The sequence below is a fragment of the Dendronephthya gigantea genome, unplaced genomic scaffold (assembly GCF_004324835.1).
Source record: "Dendronephthya gigantea isolate DGI-Jeju-01 unplaced genomic scaffold, DenGig_1.0 000015F, whole genome shotgun sequence".
Lineage (NCBI taxonomy): Eukaryota > Metazoa > Cnidaria > Anthozoa > Malacalcyonacea > Nephtheidae > Dendronephthya > Dendronephthya gigantea.
Genome location: NW_021163025.1, coordinates 2589270 through 2607270, shown reverse-complemented (window position 1 = coordinate 2607270; position 18001 = coordinate 2589270). Strand labels below are relative to the sequence as shown.

General features: G+C 38.0%; 4 protein-coding genes across 4 annotated transcripts; 2 read left to right on the top strand and 2 right to left on the bottom strand.

Moving 5' to 3' along the window:
- Positions 1-533: 533 nt before the first annotated feature.
- LOC114520030 (bromodomain adjacent to zinc finger domain protein 1A-like) lies at positions 534-10911 on the bottom strand. Its single transcript, XM_028540228.1, has 21 exons — positions 10495-10911; positions 10120-10395; positions 9384-9659; positions 9163-9265; positions 8889-9071; positions 8677-8796; positions 8452-8547; positions 8243-8381; positions 7528-7869; positions 6875-7106; positions 6288-6461; positions 5621-5954; positions 5111-5530; positions 4674-4919; positions 4264-4542; positions 4003-4180; positions 3339-3604; positions 2945-3185; positions 2267-2530; positions 1759-2114; positions 534-1318 (listed from the first exon to the last, which is right to left on the bottom strand). The coding sequence occupies exons 1-21, from the start codon at positions 10605-10607 to the stop codon at positions 1055-1057; spliced, it is 4902 nt and encodes a 1633-aa protein (XP_028396029.1). The 5' UTR covers positions 10608-10911; the 3' UTR covers positions 534-1054.
- Positions 10912-11140: 229 nt separating this feature from the next.
- LOC114519938 (ribosomal RNA large subunit methyltransferase E-like) lies at positions 11141-12738 on the top strand. The gene is made up of 8 exons (XM_028540119.1): positions 11141-11399; positions 11477-11584; positions 11655-11676; positions 11750-11836; positions 11950-12064; positions 12175-12229; positions 12311-12404; positions 12509-12738. The coding sequence occupies exons 1-8, from the start codon at positions 11229-11231 to the stop codon at positions 12625-12627; spliced, it is 771 nt and encodes a 256-aa protein (XP_028395920.1). The 5' UTR covers positions 11141-11228; the 3' UTR covers positions 12628-12738.
- On the bottom strand, positions 12650-14529 carry LOC114519937 (ubiquitin thioesterase OTUB1-like). The gene is made up of 8 exons (XM_028540118.1): positions 14430-14529; positions 14284-14333; positions 13820-13918; positions 13621-13739; positions 13462-13546; positions 13311-13367; positions 13095-13232; positions 12650-12970 (listed from the first exon to the last, which is right to left on the bottom strand). The coding sequence occupies exons 1-8, from the start codon at positions 14446-14448 to the stop codon at positions 12758-12760; spliced, it is 780 nt and encodes a 259-aa protein (XP_028395919.1). The 5' UTR covers positions 14449-14529; the 3' UTR covers positions 12650-12757.
- Positions 14530-15424: 895 nt separating this feature from the next.
- On the top strand, positions 15425-17769 carry LOC114519935 (TATA-box-binding protein 1-like). The gene is made up of 8 exons (XM_028540116.1): positions 15425-15868; positions 16041-16198; positions 16428-16515; positions 16615-16706; positions 16797-16860; positions 16955-17058; positions 17195-17289; positions 17396-17769. Exons 1-8 carry the CDS (start codon positions 15815-15817, stop codon positions 17470-17472), a joined length of 732 nt encoding a protein of 243 aa, XP_028395917.1. The 5' UTR covers positions 15425-15814; the 3' UTR covers positions 17473-17769.
- The last annotated feature ends 232 nt before the right edge of the window (positions 17770-18001 follow it).

Here is an 18001-nt window from a genome sequence, read left to right as displayed (position 1 = left end):
AAATTATATTTATATTAAGTTTTTTACTACATAATCACGCGATATCTAGTTTTGAGAAATTGCGAAAGATAGGACCAGAGGTACAGGATGGAATCACTTCACCTTCCTCTTAGTAAAACCATTTGGTTTAATTTGAAATAAAGTAGGATATATTGCAAGCTAGACCGGTCACGAAGCTTTTGTGTTATTTTATTTTTAAAACGTTTATGCCTACGGCAATCTGACCCAATTCAAATAATACTCCTACACTTGCCTCCAAAAACAACGAAACTCTATTGAAGTTGAAAGAGAAAGGTTTTAAACGGCTTTCAGCTGCCTTCATGACAATGTGTTTTTGTCGGTTACAGTACCGAAATAAATGCGTCAAATAGAAGATACAATTTTGTATCAAATTAATTATAAAATTCTCGTTATATTGGACCTAACTAAACCACAGTTTAAATATATAAATATAGGTGAATATTAGATTTTAATTTGCTCAGTCGCGATTGGTTATTAAAATGCTTGTCTTGGTAACAATATTAATTATTTATGTATTAACTAAGATATTAACTCAAGTTCAAGGTTTTAAAAAATTAATGTCAAGGCAATATATGTTAAAACACGATGCCTGAGGCTGAGGCAAGCTAACGCTAAAGGGATATGCTTTAGTGAAGAAATACATATTTATTATACCTTTTTGTGGAAAGGCGGTAAAGTTTGTGTACGAACGGGGAAATACCTTCTATAAACATATGCGAAATGTACTGTACCTAAGTTTTTAATTATATAAATATGCCAACATTGTATCCAATTTAAACATTTAATAATTGTTGCATGAGATGAGAGGAAGATGCTTGGGTGGGAAGAACATTTCTACACCTCTTTGATTATGAAAAAAATATGCGTGTGAAAGAACTTAGTGGATAAAACTGTTATGTTACAAAGTCGTTGATCTTCATATTACGACTGGACTGTGCCAATCCGGAGGCTAAAGGAGCCAACCATTAGCTGAAGATCGCATTTCTACTATGTTTCCAGTTACATTGATAGATCAGTGTTTACAATTACGTCATTATCGGGAGCGTCTAGTTCTAGGCCCACGCTGCTCGCCACAGTCTAGACCTAGTTCTCCATGGCGGGTCTCAAAGTACGCGGAGAGCCGGACACCGGCCCGCGCTTCTTTGGTCCGCGGTCTATTATACTCACTACAGTTAAAGAAGATCTGTCGGATATCCGCTGTGAATTCATCCAAAATATTGTACTGATTATTTGATAGTTTTGTTTTTACCGTCTGTAAGTCCATCGGGGTTTTGATTATGACGCTGTAGTCGGGGACCTGAAGATGAGATTCACGTATTAAAGGATGAACTTTGTGAAATTATTCGAGTCAAAATAGAAATTTGATATACTAGTAGTTTTGAAGGTTTGATGGAAATGTTTAAGACAGTAGCCCAGAGTGTTAGTTAGCTCGTACGAGGGAATCTTTTCATTTGAAATAGCAGCAAAGCGGCTTTCGCAACTGGGTCTACTGTAAGGCTTTTATTACTCTCTTATTAAAGACTTTGAACACAAGACCTTTCATTTTTGGCCAGCACCTAGGCTGGATTGGGATTTTAGTGAAGCTTTCGAACTTCAAATTTACCAATGTACAACTCTCACAAAAATTATAGAAGCATTGAACCCCCTGAAGCCTACTAATAGAGAACTGAAAAACAGCTAATGAAAAACAAGCTGGGAACGAGGAAGCACTTCCTGTCATACTGTCTTAAATCATACCTCAGTGTGATCAACAGGTGATAGAAAAGGCCAGCAGTCTTCATGTTCCATTAACTCCTTTAAAAGTCTCTCACATTTCCTGGTGAGTGCCGCTGGCCACGCTGCGGGTTTCGTAGGTGCGGAGTTTGACAGACCACTACGAGAGGGTAGGGATGTTTTAGGGGTTCTCAATTTAGGCGTTCTGACCTGAACGGAGTTTTGATCCCTGCCAGTTGATGGAGAATTTGAACGAGTTTTTTGACTTTTCGTTCCAGCTAAGTTCTTTACTCCTCTCAGTTGTTTTGTTGCCAGAGATTTCGTCGCAACTTTCGTTTTCTTCGTCGACACGTCTTTGACCTTCACTTGCTTTTGAGCAGCTGAAATGGAAGAGATATGGAAGTTCAGGGTCGTCGATCAGTCGATTCCCGCAATATTCACTTGAAAGGTCGGTTGATAAGCAGTTTTGGTCCCCTGCTGTTGCATCTTGACCCTACCTCAGTGTTTTAAAACAACTACAAAACTATCCCACCTTTAATGACAGCTTTCTTTACCCGCCTGCCACTGGGTAAGTCCTGATCAGCTCCGTTACACACTTGACACGCCCAGCTACCACGAGGAATACGCCTTAATGGTGGGTATGCACACTCCAGGTGGTACACCAAGGGACATGTCTCACAACACAACAGTTCACCCTCACCATCACAACATGCACAGGTCTCCATATGAACTGAACCATCATCATCACTGGATTGCGCGTCATTGTCTTCCTCTGAGCCCTCGTCACCGCTGTCGACTAAAAGAAAGTGTCGAGAGTGTTTCATCAATCACATGAACCAATCAAATACGATAACTCTATCATATTGACCAATCACAATTGCTTTGAAAAAAGAACGTGAACCAATCAAGTGGGATAACTCTATCATATTGACCAATCACAATTGCTTTGAAAAAAGAACGTGAACCAATCAAGTGGGATAACTCTATCATATTGACCAATCACAATGGGTCAACCTCTACCTAAATAGTGATAGCTAAGTCAAATCTGAACCTCGCTATTAACTTTGAGACGGTTCAAACTTTGGTGATAGCAGTCCCTTGCATAATTGTGTGTTAATATCTAATGAACTGCAAGGTAAGACTGGAGAGGATCAGGCGATGGTTATTCAAACTTTGACCTGCTAATTTATTATCCCATCATGACTCTTACCATCAGTTTCTTCATCATCCTCGTCATCATCCTCTTCATCATCTTCATCTTCATCATCACTCTCTTCCTCGCTGTTCTCATCCTGACTATCCTCGCTCTCCTCCTCATTCTCCATCTCAAGAAGTTTCATATCTTGTCGTTCATCATCGTCATCATCTACTTCAACCTTACGTGCACGACGTATGCTACGACGTGGCTCCGCTGGCCGACACTGACTGCAGAACCAGTCTCCATCGGGAACCTAGAATAAAGAATGAGGAAAAATAATATTTCTGGACGCCAGCTATAAGCAAATATAAAGGCTTTACTGTTACTACAAGGAGGGTCAATAAAATGCTGATATCAACAGTCTGGAAACTCTAATCTTCGTTCACAAGGGGAAGCACGTTCATACCTGTTTTATAGGAGGTTTAAGGCAGTACATATGATGTCCTTTATCGCAGCCATCACAGAGAAGCATGTGTTCAGCGTCTCCTTTACGTCGACATATCCTGCATCGTGCGTTCAAGACTGATTTATCCCAGGAGATACAGTTATCAAGATTCGTCAAATGGATAAACACCTGTGCAAGGTTCGTGCACGCCATCAATGATTCCTCCCAACGCTCCAGCAGAGTTTTCTCTTGCTTCGTCTTCACTTTCTCCTCGGCCTTGCCATTTTCTGTGAAGAAAACGAATATTGCTTGGTTTTAACCAGGAGAAGCAAGAGGAGAAGCAAGAGGAGAAGCAAGAGGAGAAGCAAGAGGAGAAGCAAGAGGAGAAGCAAGAGGAGAAGCAAGAGGAGAAGCAAGAGGAGAAGCAAGAGGAGAAGCAAGAGGAGAAGCAAGAGGAGAAGCAAGAGGAGAAGCAAGAGAAGAAGCAAGAGGAGAAGCAAGAGGAGAAGCAAGAGGAGAAGCAAGAGGAGAAGCAAGAGGAGAAGCAAGAGGAGAAGCAAGAGGAGAAGCAAGAGGAGAAGCAAGAGGAGAAGCAAGAGGAGAAGCAAGAGGAGAAGAATCCTCCAGCGACGGCAACACAAATGAAAGAGTTCTTTAGATAGAGAGTCGTCAAGAAATAACTTACGTGGTTTATCATTTTCGTTCGTGTCATCTTCAGCAGTTTTCTCTTTTTTTTTCTTGCTCATGATATCGTTGAGTTCACGTTTGGCTGCCTCAACCGCTTCTTGCTGTCGTCGTTTCCTCGTGTTCTCATCATCTCCCAATGGCGGTATCAAATACTTCCTTTCAATGCCCTGCTCTACCTGAAGATCAACAAAATAACGTGTGTAGTACAGAGGAGAAGGTTTAATTCACGCGCATTTCTCAGCAAAGTCAAACCCCTCACCTCGAGAACGGCTTTGGCCAAGATGCGTACGCACGGGTTGATTGCTTGAGGTGTTTGTGATGATGTTGGCGTTGAAGCGAAGGAACTATCCACAGGTGTACCAGGACGACTGTCGTGGGATAACAGTTTGAGTTTAAGATCAGTCAAATTGTCGCTTAACGGCGGTGAATCGATATCCATATTCTCCGTAGTCTTATCCACGTTTACCACCGGTTGTTCATCGATATCCATACAGCCATTGCTTTGTTTAACATTTTCAGAGTTTTCTGTTACAGCGAGCTGAGGAAATATTTAATACGCGAGTGTCAAGGAGTGTCAAGAAGTGTCAATGAAAACAGTTTAGTGTCCTATGCTGAGAGAAAGAACTGAACAACTAGAAATAATAGTAATTTACGATAACGTTCACTTACATTCTTATGATCAGGTAAGAAATCATAGATTCCGTTTTCAACTTGTTTCCTCCACGATGTAATATCAGCGACCTTAACCACCCCCAATCCAGCCTGCCACAAGCGATCTTCCAAATCAAGTATGGAGTCTCTTAAACTCGCTTCAATAAACTCCTCCATGGTCTTGTACAAGGTTTTATCCACAGTTTGATTCCGCGTTACTTTAGGCTGCTGCTTCAGTTCTGCCTTCCTCCGTCTATTCTCCTCCTGGAAGAACAAAATATTTGTTTACAGCCTTGTTTACAAGACACTGAGGTAAAGAACATAAGAACTGATGACGGTGTAAACAAGAAGACTTGAATACATATTCGTGTACAGAGGATGAATTTGAGGATCTTAGTCGAAGGACAGCGAAGAGTGCAAGATGTCTCTGTCAAAAATGAAGCAAAAAAGAATACCTTGAATGGATTATCTTCAAGACCTTTCACGATGATATCATAAGATTCTAGCAACGATTCCCGCAGGTTTTTTTCACGAAAACCTCTGGGGTTTAATGATTTCAACAGCAGATCTAAATCATCTTTTGTATCAAGGTAAGACCACTGTACAACGTTTCTTTCGTTCAACTGAGCACAAATTTGCTCGCGATTCAAATTCGAGCCTCCAGTATTTAAAACACACTTCGCAGGTAAACTTTCCTGTGGTATGTTGTAGAGTTTCAGTATTCGACACAGTTCCCTCTCGCGTTCAATGTTTTCCTTGGATAATGACGTGATATTTGATGTATGATGAGGGATTGCGGAGGATGTTGATGGTCCTAGCTGGTCATCCTCGGTACTCACTGACGTTGTATCACTGTTTGCATCATCATCGCTCATCTACACAAAAGACGTCATACATTACATCATACATGACGTGGATAATTACGTCATAAATTGCAGAATCATTTCAACAACATAAAAACCTACATCAACAACATTCTCTTCCGGCCGCAAAAATTTCATTAAATTCGGATCATTGTCCTCGATGAAGAGACCATTTAGTGAGTGGAATATCCAGTATCGACGAAATAATCTGTCTGTTCCTATAGGTTGAACGCTCGACATTGATTGAGCCTTCCTGATCTCTTTCAAAAATGCCTTTTCTTTCTTTTTTAAATTGTCTTTTCTCTCTATCCGTTCAGCGTCTTCAGTATTTTCCATTTCAGCAGAGTGTTCGACCAGCACAGGTCCTTGAGATCTCGTGTATGCCTTGTCATCCTCCCTAGCTTCATTTGAAGTTATTGGGACGCCTTGTTTTGTGCTAGTGTGAAATATATTACACAGAGGTTAGTGTAAGACGCTCTCTTTACCACACAGTCTTAGTTCTAATTTAACCACAATCACATCCCCAGTTCGACTGTACTAAACATAAGCTAAGTACATAGCACAACTACTAACATAGCACAGCGGATTTCTCATCGAAGACTAAAGTTTAATCCTCGGCTGTTCAATTTTAATTTCATCGCAATCATGCATTAGACAAATGGTCTGAATTTGATCCAGCAAAACATCACAAGTTTTCTGTTTTCATCCATGGTTCAATATAAGACAATGATCGTTAGATTTCGAGCTTAATTCCCTAATCATTACCAACCTTTCTTGACTTTTAGGTTTCTCAGACTTTCGTTCTTCATTCTGTTTAGATTTCTCTTCTCGTTCTTTGGCTTTTTCCTCCAGTCGTTTTCTGTACTTCGCTGCGGCTTCTTCCTTGTCTTTTCTCTGGTCAGCCCACTGTTCTTCTTGTAGTTCACGTTTAGCTTTACGAAACCTAAACAAAAACATTCATGAGCAAGTAAATGCCTGCCTTCCCTTCATCCAAACCACGATCAACGCAAGAGGCATGCTGCAGTTTCGTGTAACTAAAGGCTGATCTCTAGTCATGAGGATACCAGGAGAGCTTCCTTTGTTTCCTAGTTTAGCTGTGATTTTCTTCTTTTGATAGATGTGATCGAGTGGATGTGTTACTGATGTTCAAATGAGAGCACTCTTTTATAGAGCTTCCGTAACAATCCGCTCGTTTGCATCTGTCAAAGGGAGAAAATCACACTGCGACAAAAATTGCCATCAGTGTGAAGCAGTCTTTTCACACAAAAGAAACTCCCCTTCCTGATCTGATCTTGAGAATTTTCAAGTGTCTATCCATGGAGCTATTAATCAGATAAGAAGAAAACAAAGAGTGACCTGTCAAAGCCATCATCAATGATATCTCTTGTGGCAGCGTATGTCAACAACTGCGCGCAAAGTGTCTTAAGAATCTTCATTTTCTCAATCGTATTCAAGTCATAAATATTACTAGTCACCAGGGCTCTCATGATCGCGTGTTCGTGATGACGGAATGCTACGCCAGCGTCGTCTGAGAAAGTGAAACCTCCCCTTCGTTGCCAGCGATAGAGATCGCCATCTGAACCTGCAACTACGGATTGAGAACACAAGATTAGTTCAACATTCGTTCAACACACCATCCAACCTTGTCCGATCCAATTCACGTCTGATGAATGGAATTTGTTATTAGGGAGATTTAGCACGAGGACGTGAACGTCTAAGACGACGTGGAAATGGCGAGTAAATGGCGTGGCATGTCCATATTTGGGCGCATCACGCCATTTATTCGCCATTTTCCCGTCGTCTTTGACGTTCACGTCCTCATGCTAAATCGCCCTATTAATAAGGTACTGCTTTGGGTTTACTTGTTTCGCTGCCCATAAACATTGCCAGTCAACAGACTATGAAGCATCCATCAAGGATGAATTGTTTCCGACGAAATTGGGTGCTGTGAACAGAGCTTTAGAGTGCTTGTCTAAGCAATATTCAACACTTGTTCATGAACGACTCACCCAGACTGGCGCCGGAGGATAAAAAATGCAGCCGTAGAATCTCGGAACACGTAAACGGATCCAAAGTCAACTCATGAAGATCCTGTCCTTGGTGAACCTGTGCCCAGGCTGCTGCCATTGCTGCTGACGCGGACACCGCTTTCTTAACACGTGATATATCGTTGTCTTCGTCATCCTCCATCCCCGTGTCCTTCACGTGACTATCCGCGTGATCAATATCATCCAAGCCCTCGTCTTCCTCTTCCTCGGCGTGTGTTTTTAAAATAGAAGAAAGGAGGAACCGTATGATGTCGTAAAATGATCCTTCAGCATCGTGCTCAGTGAGAGCATCTTCGAGTGCATCTGAAGAGCAAAACAATAAATGATTTCTCGGCGCCGGTGTGGGCATAAAGATCGAGGGTCATTTCATTAGGAAACAAACGTCTTATAAGAGAAAATATACTCCGAAAATAAACATCTTGTAAACTCAATATATGAGTTGTTAAAAAACAAGACACAATATTCAAGGTGATATTTCGACTCTATTTCATAGTCTTTGAAATAGAGTCGAAATATCACCTTGAATATTGTGTCTTGTTTTTTAACAACTCATATCTTGAGTTTACAAGATGTTTATTTTCGGAGTATATTTTCTCTTATATTTCGCAAAATTGTCTGCTGAAAAAGGTTTTTGAACAAACGTCTTTCTCTGTAAAAGATTTTAAATTTTACTTACCAAACGTTATGCCATCGGGAAAGTCTTGTCTTATGCCAAAAAACTCTCCAAATATAAACAGAAATTCCAACACCATGAGCAGGTCACCAATCATGTCTGGAGAGAACTTGCTCTCCAATGGAACTGAGTTTGGCAGCTCCTAGAACAAAAATAAATAGAATGTTCTGTACAAGGTCATCATCTCTCTGATGTGATCTAAACAATCTCACCTTATTATCATCAAGATCCAAGTCGTCTTGTGGAACACACCAGTGTAGCAAAAACATTTTCTGTTCTTTTAACAGTTCAGATCTTTCTTGTCGTGCCTGAAGATCAAAATCAACATATTTAAAAAGCACAGGCATCATTATTGACCATGGTTGGAATCAAACATTTTTCAATTTACCATGAATTCCTCAAATTCAATAATAATGTTATAATTCAGGCTGCCTCACCTTGTCTCTTTGTTGTTTTCTTAATTCTTTCTCTTTTTCACGTTTCAACTTCAAATCTTGCTTCAACTTTTCAATCTCTTCTAAAGTCAACTTGGGTTTATCAACCTTTGATTTTTCATCCTGAGACAGTTTTAAAGGTGCAATAAAGTTAGTGAAATAGTCATGAAATTTAAACTCTTAATCATAATAAGTGATGCAGAAAGATGTCAAACCATTTTATCTTTTTTTGTTTTGGCTGAACCAGCAGCCTTCTCTTTTTCGTTACTCTTTTTTACTTTCTTGTTTTTCTCAACTTTTTCACTTCCTCTTTTTCGTTTCTTTGACGCTTTCTCAACAACAATGACTTCATCGTCATCTACATCTGGAGAAAGATCAAACTTCTGCCTATACTCATCCTAAAACAAAAAATGCTTTGCTTAAATACTACTGGTGACTTCTTGTAAAGGTGGTACTCACACAACCTATCAATTACCACCAATCACCTACTTTGACTTTCCAGTAACCCGGCTCAGTTCCTTTTCCAGTGCGAAAGCATGTTAGTCGTAACAACAACTTCAGTTTATCACGATTAAATGATCCTTTCTTACGACTATATGATAAAGCAACAAATGTAGAGAAAGTTTAGACACAACATCATTAATTTAAAAAACTGTTTCTGAGAGGAAAGACAGATATTATGTGAGGGAGGGGATAGAGATAAACTTCACCTTATAGAAGGCTGCTTCACAGTAATAAACTCTGGTATTTTTGAAGGAGTATTTTTGGTGCGTTTCAAATTAACCATATATTGATAACTCTTTGCATCAGGCCATGGGGAATTCTTTTTCTTCTTCGTTGGAGTGCGACGTTCTTCTGTTTTACCCAAAACAACAACTTCATCAAATTTTCCAGATGGCAAATCCTGTTTACTCTTTGATTTCGGGGAGTCAAATCCATTTGTAAGGGTCTCAGGTTCAATGACATTGTGAATAAAACCAGTCAATCTGAAATGACACAACATGCGATAAAATGGATGTTCTGGATATTGTAATGTCAGCAAGAAATTTGTTCCGCTTTTCCGCAACGTACTGACAACCTGTCCAGTTCAGCTGATCAATGCAGGGTGGTTAGAATGAAGCATATAAAACAATATATACCCATGGTAGCATGGTGCATACATTTCATTACCACCAAGATTAGATAAATGTACAAAATTAGCAATTAGAATTGGGGTTGCCACTCCCAAAGAGAGTTGCAAAAAATATAAACAAATAAGACTTGTTTTTGGAAACCTTACAGACATTATATAAATATTACATATATAATTAACATGTCCGCCATTTTATATTCCTCCTTGGGAAGCACAATCCAGCTCTCTCTCTCTCTAAGAATCACCCCAACCCTATTTTTAAACCCCCAGAAAGTAATGGTGAATAAAATAAATGGTTAAAATAAAAAACGTACTTCTCTCCTTTGTATTTTACATCAATTTCTTCCCCTTCTTGGTAACGATCTCGTATGTAGTTGAAAACTTCATCACACAAATTATCCAACCGGCTGTGTCGAGTATAATGAACTAAGGTAAGGACACCTCTTTTGATGGGTTGTGGGACTTCTTCTATCGTCTTCCTAGCTTCTTGTTCAGATTCGGCTGCCTCTTCGTACGTCAGGCCGTGTTTTAATGAAACTTCACAACTCCAAACCAAGCTATTGCAAAGTATTGTCCGCTTAAAGAAGGTCCTGTATGCAAAAGAGAGAAATATAGCTCGCAGCACGAGGAACACGCACAGCTCAGTTGTGTACATGGTTTTAAATAGTTGTAAAAACATTATCACTTACTCGTAGTCGCGATAGGCTTCATTAGTCTGTCTGCAAACGAATATTTCCTCATTTTCTTTCAAGTCTGAGGGAGGTGGGTCCGTAGAAAAAGCTTTTCTATTGAGAAGTGGCATCGATAGTCGCTGACCACAGCTTTCAAAAAGTTTTAAAAACTCCCGGCAAAAATCGCGGCTAGCCTGTCACATTCGCTAGCTAGCTATTCACCAAAATATTACAGAAACTTAAACATAAACTGTCTTGGTTTTTGTCCAGAAATATCCAGAGAAAGTGTTAAATTTATTCGGCAAAAGTTCACAAACCATTCACAAACGCTTGCCTTCGTCTTGTCGTGCCGCGCGAAATGACTTTTGAATAAAAAGAGGCTGGTGTCGCAATCCACTCCGTTGGTCAAAATTGACAGCGATTTTATTCATGTTCTACTTGCCCAATCTCTGTCAAAAAAATTTTCCCTGATACTTTACTTCTACTAGTTTACTGTCATGCAATTTTCTTACGAAAACGAGTGAGTATTTGCGCTACAAAAAATATTGAAAATACTATTTTGCGCAAAATTTCGTCCAAAGAATCGTCCTCGCGTAGGCGGAGAATTGAATTCCTATTGGTCGTGAGAGTTTCTTTGCAACATGTACTTCCGGTGAACGGGGGAAATGAGATATGAAAATATGTACACTTTGTAAACAATATGTTTTTTCATTCAAAGATATGAATTTGTAAGGCTTTTAAGACGTTTTCTAATGTACATCCATTCTGCAAGCAAAAAGCTATCTCGGTTATGTCTGCGATCGTTTCAAATACTTCCACAGTCCAGCAGAAACTTGCATGGAAGTGACTTTGAATACAAGAAATTTCGTTCAATAAAAGGAAAATCGGAAAGCTCGAGTAGATGGCTTAGACGACAAGCTAAGGTTGGTTAAAATACAATGAATTGTGCATTTATAATACGGTGCACTGTAAAGTTTTCAACAGAGTCTGTTCTATTCAGGATCCTTTTGTGCATAAGGCAGCCAAAGATGGATACAGATGTCGTAGTGCATATAAATTGCTAGAAATGGATGATAAATTTAATTTTCTTACACCAGGATCAAGAGTGGTATGTATCACTTTGTAATGACAAATATTATTAGTTGTCAACTTAATAACTTCTGTCATTCTCTCCCCAGGTAGACTGTGGTGCTTCACCAGGTAAAGGCACACCTCTGAAGAATCACTCCCCCTCTCCCCACCCAAATTTTACACTCATAGTGATACTTTCCAGGCTCATGGACACAAGTTGCTTTGGAGAGGATAAAATCCAATAGAAGTAATGAAAGATCAGGAATGGTTGTTGCTGTAGATCTTTTGGGTAATATGGACATAAACCTTTTGGAAATTTTAATTATTGCTTGATATTATGAATCGTTATTTAATTTGATTCATCCAATTGATTACTCTTTCTAATTTACACTCTTGTGATAGATATAAAAGAAATACCTGGATGCATTACTCTGGGTTCTAGTGATTTCACTTGCAATGATGTCCAACAGAGAATAATACAGTATCTACCAGAAGGCCAGGCTGATGTTGTAATGAGGCAAGAAATCTTATTATTAGCACAACTGTAGCTAGCTGTTACGGCATTTCAAACTCAGAAAACTGAGAAAAGCTACTTTTTTCAAACCAATTATAATTTCACTGTTATAGTGACATGGCTCCAGCATCAACAGGACATGGTAAACTAGATCATTACAAGATAGTTGTACGTGATTCAAATTTTCATCATTTCTTATTTACTCATTCTCCGTACACATCATCAAGTAATTTTTGCTGTTTTGATCAGGATTTAAACAGATCCGTCTTGGAATTTGCTAAGACTATATTATCAGAGGATGGTTGTCTAATATGTAAACTCTGGGATGGCAATGAAACTGCAGGTACTTTATAAATCTGTGAAAATGCCTCCAATATGAAGGCATACATACGCACTGCATGCACCATTGATGGCCCCAAAATTTACACAGTATTTTCTAATTTCTAGATATTTTCGAAGAGATCTCAGATTGCTTCTCATTTTGTAAGAAAATGAAGCCAAGGGCATCCCGAATGGACAGTTCAGAATTCTATATTTTCTCACGTGGATTTTTAAAGAAACGTTAATATGAACTACTTATAATGTAGTCATTGCAACAGCTAGACTGTAATTTATTTATATATGTCTGTACAAGGTAGAAAATATGGCTATGAACAAAGCTTTAAAATAAGAATGGAAATGTGTTAACTTTGTGCATTATTTATTATGTCTATATAGTATATCATAATGACCAGGTTTATAGAGAAGATAGATCATGGGCTTGCTTCCATCATCTGGAAAATCATGATGATTTACAGAAGAGTCTGGACCACTTCTGTCTAAATGTTCAATGCGTATACATACTCCTGTAGCGTCAGATAAAGCAATGATATGTATATTGTCACTCTCACGAGACATTGGCTCAACTTCCTTCAAAAAATAAACAAAACATTTCAGCTTCATTTCATGATTTGAAAAGCCTGTCAAACATTTTGATCCTTTTCAAACTAGGATGCTCACATTGAGTTAGCTACAATTCAATATATCCACTCACCTGACTGCAGAAATCTTTCATTGTTTGACTCCCTTCAATAAAATTTTCAAAGAAATCTTCCTTCTTTTGTAGTTGAGCAGAAGTCAGCAATCTTAAGTACACTACAATATAATTGGACATTCCTTCATCCTGGAAAACCTGTTGAAATGATGATTTCACAATTAGGTAGATTTCATTAGCTTTTGTGTATAAAAATTTCAATTCAAAATAACTGACCGTTAACAGTTCATCAACAGTGATCTTTTCACCAACTCTGTCAACAAGCTCCATGAACTGAAATAGACAATAAAAAGTGTCAAACCAGCTGGAATATATAATTATAAAAATCCAGGAAAGATGAACTTCTCTTATTGATACACAAACTTACAGTATCATGAAAATCTTCTACAGTGAAGGAAGGAAAACCAAGAGCTACCAATTCATCTTTACTATTTGCAGCAAAATTTCTAAATCTGTATGCCAAAAAGTGGTTCCTTATTATATAAAATATGGAAATATTACCTGACTAAATTATGAAAATAATTACCTGTCATACTCAATCCTGTCACCTAGTAAATATTCTAAGTAACTGAACCCAAATGCTCGAAAGAAACAATTTCCATCAGCTCTGGTTGTTCGTATATGAGAATATTTCTTTGACAAATGCTGCAGAGATGAATAGTAAGTATCATTAGTCTCATTATTTGAACTAAAGCAAAAATAGATCCCTCTTTTCCTTAACTTGCCTTTATTTTGTTTTGAAAAATTGTGTCATCTTGCTGATAAACCTCTTGCAAAGTCATGATGTCCTCTAACCTCCCAACAAGTTGCTGGGTCTCTGAGATCTAAATTTGTAAATGACTTTTAGTTTACCATGAGATGGTGATCAACTGGTGAACCTATGATGGTAAACTGCATAGAGTGATAAACTGTAAGATAATGATAAACTGCAGATAATGGTGATCAACCATGGGTGATGGTAAACTGCAGATGATGGTAAACTTCAAATGATGGTGATCAACCATGAGTGATGGTGAACTGCAGATGACGGTAAACTGTAAGATAATGGTAAACTTTAAAAGATGGTGATCAACCATCATGAGTGATGGTATAAACTGCAGAGGATGGTAAACTGTATTCAATTGTTTTCAACTGAGTGATGGTAAACTGCAAGATGACAGTGACCTACAGTTGTTAAACTAACAATTACCTCTTTTTGAATATTCTCTACTTGACGAATTATGGCTTCATCAACATTTCCTGGAATTTTAAAAATGGTATGTTAGAGAACTTTGACTAAACCTTCGGTTAGAGCTCAAAAGATTTTTGTTCTTTTTGATAAGTCCGTATACAAACCTCCTTGTTCTGTAGCCATTCTACACAAATACACAACAAAAAACAAGGTTTTTATAACGTTTTTAACTTCGAAAATTCTTTGTTTTTGTTTGGTTTAAATGGCGAACAGTGCTTCCACAATTGATTTACCAAATTTCCTTTTGAGATGCTAAAAAATCCTTTTTTCCAAAAATATTTCCTTGCCAAAATTTCCAAATTTCCTTGCAAATTCCTTGCAAATAGCGGCCTTAATGGAACAAATTTTTCTCAGTGACAAAATAAACAATATTTTTTTAAGTGATACAGCTGAAATATATTCCATATACAAAAATACTTCCAAAATTCATCCAAAAATTTGGTCACTTTTTATTAAATTAACCACAGAAACTTTGATAGAAGTGTAAAATAGGCGTAGAGTATTTGGGGGGGGGGGGGCTGAGGGCTAGAACCCCCCGAGAAATTTTAGGGTAAAAAATTTACTAGGTAATAATTGCATCATATAGCAATGTTGAATCTTTAAAAAGACATCCTTATATACACATGAAACAGTTTTATTAGTGAATATAATAACATATAATATATACAAACAACTTAGAAAAGCAATTCTGAAATACGAAGTTTAGATCCGCAGCCACTACTTTCTGTATTCCTCATTTTATACAGGGAGACTTTTAGCTGGGCTTACATGAAGTCTATACCTTGGTTAGCCAAGCTTTAAGCCCCCCTCCCGGAAGAAAACAAAACCCTACACCTATGAGTGAGGAAAATGGTTATATACTTGAAGAACCAAATCTTTGCAAACTTATTATTTTTTATTCAATTTTAAGTCTAATATAAACAATTTTCAAGATTTCCTTGCAATTTCCTTGCCCAGGCTAAAATTTCCTGTCCATTTCCTCCTCAATTTTATTTCCTTGCCTTTTTCCTTGAAAAAGCCAAAATTTCCTTTTGCAGGGAAATTTCCTTGCAAGTGGAAGCCCTGATGGCGAAGTACCATTAGAGACTGGGTCTTACTACGAGTTTGCGCCGACTGAGTTCCGACGATTATGTAGTTCGCAAAATTTGGAGAAAAAGCAGAAAAAATGGTTACAACCAGAGTTATTGACCTCGAATACTGGTGGTGATAGAGGAAGAATTTCAATCTGGGGGAAAAAGAGCGAAAACTACTGCTGTGAAAATAGTGAAATTCAAGGAAACCTATTTCCGGCTCTTTACGAAGCTGTGAGATCGAGGAATCCCGGCAACAACCGTGAATCACGTGAACATGAACGTAAACACGTGATAGGAACCCAATATAAAAGCCGCCGCTGAAGTCGTTCGTCTTCGAAAACAAATAATTTTTTGAGTTGTTTTACTGTTTAAAAGCGAAATTTTTACTTGTAGGATAAAATATTTGTTAGGTCAACATGGAGCGTATGGACCAAGGAGATGATGACAGCCCTAGTGTTGTCAGAAGACAGGTTTGACATTAATTTCATACGGAATTTTTGTAACTTTTTTTTGATGAAATTACTTTGGTCTTTGTACACTAACCGATTGTACAGCTCAGCTAAATCTCTATTGAACTATTGCCCACGCAAACTCGTAAATGAAATTAAAAAAAACAACTTCGACATCTGTTTATTCTTTCAGACCTCTCACTTGTACCCACCTAGTGTACAATCAATATCGTCATTTCAAAGTGGTATGTCACCTTTCCCTCTAAACCCCATGACCCCAGCACCGCTAACACCCCTCACACCCATGACACCAATGTCCGTAGAATCATCAGGAATTCTACCTCAGCTACAGTAAGTCATTTTCTAATTTTATAAAATATTGTGAAACCTCAATTTCAGATGTATTACCTGTATGTCTGATGGATGTGATCAATTAGAAAAGTTATCAATAATTATCAATAGTTCAAATAAGGGCACTCGCACACAGAGCATTTATAACTATTCACTCATTTACATCTGTCAGAGGAGGATTTGGTGCCTTGCTTTTGATGAGATGAACTTAGATTTTGTCTCTTCATAGGAACATTGTATCAACTGTGAATCTAGGATGTAAACTTGATCTGAAAAAGATTGCATTACATGCAAGAAATGCAGAATACAATCCAAAGGTAACCTAAGAAAATGGCTGTGACTTTGCAAGCCTGTCTAACTGCAAATGTTTGTGCTAATCAATGTAGCTAGAGATTAATCTATAGTTGGTTTTATAGAGATTTGCGGCAGTTATAATGAGGATACGTGATCCCAGGACAACGGCACTCATATTCAGTTCTGGCAAAATGGTTTGCACAGGAGCTAAAAGGTGGATTATTACAGAATAAAATACATTAAATAAATAAAAAATCTCCCTCAAAAATCATGTAAATAATCATGATGAAAACTTTATTTTCAGTGAAGATTTGTCCAGATTAGCTGCAAGGAAATATGCCAGAGTTGTACAGAAATTAGACTTCCCAGTATGTCATTTTTACTGCACCTTTTATGACCATATTTACAATCCAAATTATCTTTTCTTCACTGCCAATTGGATTATCAAATTTTTGTCCTTAGGCAAAGTTCACAGAGTTTAAAATCCAAAATATGGTCGGAAGTTGTGATGTGAAGTTTCCAATTCGTTTAGAAGGTCTTGTTCTGGCACATGCGCAGTTCTCAAGGTTGGTCAATGTTTGGCCTCTGAGCTCTCAAATAACAAACTTTCATATCTCATCTTGTGTTGATCCACCTACCTTCTACATGTCCTGATATATTCTCATCATCAAGGCTGATACTAGTATTCCAATCCTCTTTCAGCTATGAGCCAGAGTTATTCCCTGGTTTGATATATCGTATGGTGAAACCTCGAATAGTTTTGCTCATCTTTGTGTCTGGAAAAGTTGTTTTAACAGGTTTGAAACCATTTTATATATTTGCTAAGGGAGATCTCAAATTGTTTCCATACCTCATCACTTGGTGTAAAATACGTGATTTCTCTCATGATTTTTTTCCATCCAGGAGCCAAAGAAAGACAAGAGATTTACGATGCATTTGAGAACATTTATCCAATATTGAAATCATTTCGCAAATCATGATAAAGGATGTCACCAGATTATACCAGAATCCACCGCACTTCATGCGCCTGTGCGCGCAACGTGATCTTGTGTGATGTTTTTTGATCATTAGAAAGGATCAAGTTGGGTTTAGAAAGGCAGCTTATACCACGTTCAACCCTGCACTTATATGTGGAATTCATTTCAAGAAACGGGGGAGTTTCAGATGAAATGCATTCATCTGATGTTGTATTTCTGGTACACGAGAAACCAGGCGTGTTTTGAACTTTATTGTGACTTGCATTCTGAACCAGGCCTTCACAAATTAATCTAGAATATTTTATCAAAATTTTATTCTATATTTCAATAAAAGAAATCTTCCTAAAAGTGTGTTTTTAATATTGAACTAAAGGTTCCACCATTGTCCAACTGTCCGTTATAAATAGACAGTTGATAAATTTGTTATTGTCATACAATACCAGCTAACATTCTCATGCTCAGACCAACTTTTAATAATTGTACTTCACGATAACTCTCTTGTTTTTCCATGCTTCTTCTCTCTCTTTCCGTC

Excerpts from the sequence above, each read along its gene's own strand:
- LOC114520030 (XM_028540228.1), bottom strand. The coding sequence starts at position 10,607 with ATGCCACTTCTCAATAGAAAAGCTTTTTCTACGGACCCACCTCCCTCA. Across the intron at positions 2,531-2,944 it reads GGATGATGAAGAAACTGATG|TCGACAGCGGTGACGAGGGC; the intron begins GTAAGAGTCATG and ends ACTTTCTTTTAG. Across the intron at positions 1,319-1,758 it reads CACCTGTTGATCACACTGAG|GTCCCCGACTACAGCGTCAT; the intron begins GTATGATTTAAG and ends TCTCATCTTCAG.
- LOC114519938 (XM_028540119.1), top strand. The coding sequence starts at position 11,229 with ATGTACATCCATTCTGCAAGCAAAAAGCTATCTCGGTTATGTCTGCGA. Across the intron at positions 11,400-11,476 it reads GGCTTAGACGACAAGCTAAG|GATCCTTTTGTGCATAAGGC; the intron begins GTTGGTTAAAAT and ends TGTTCTATTCAG. Across the intron at positions 12,065-12,174 it reads CAGGCTGATGTTGTAATGAG|TGACATGGCTCCAGCATCAA; the intron begins GCAAGAAATCTT and ends TCACTGTTATAG.
- LOC114519935 (XM_028540116.1), top strand. The coding sequence starts at position 15,815 with ATGGAGCGTATGGACCAAGGAGATGATGACAGCCCTAGTGTTGTCAGA. Across the intron at positions 16,516-16,614 it reads ATGCAGAATACAATCCAAAG|AGATTTGCGGCAGTTATAAT; the intron begins GTAACCTAAGAA and ends TTGGTTTTATAG. Across the intron at positions 17,290-17,395 it reads TGGAAAAGTTGTTTTAACAG|GAGCCAAAGAAAGACAAGAG; the intron begins GTTTGAAACCAT and ends TTTTCCATCCAG.
- LOC114519937 (XM_028540118.1), bottom strand. Across the intron at positions 13,547-13,620 it reads GACAGGATTGAGTATGACAG|ATTTAGAAATTTTGCTGCAA; the intron begins GTAATTATTTTC and ends TTTGGCATACAG. Across the intron at positions 12,971-13,094 it reads TGAAAGATTTCTGCAGTCAG|GAAGTTGAGCCAATGTCTCG; the intron begins GTGAGTGGATAT and ends TATTTTTTGAAG.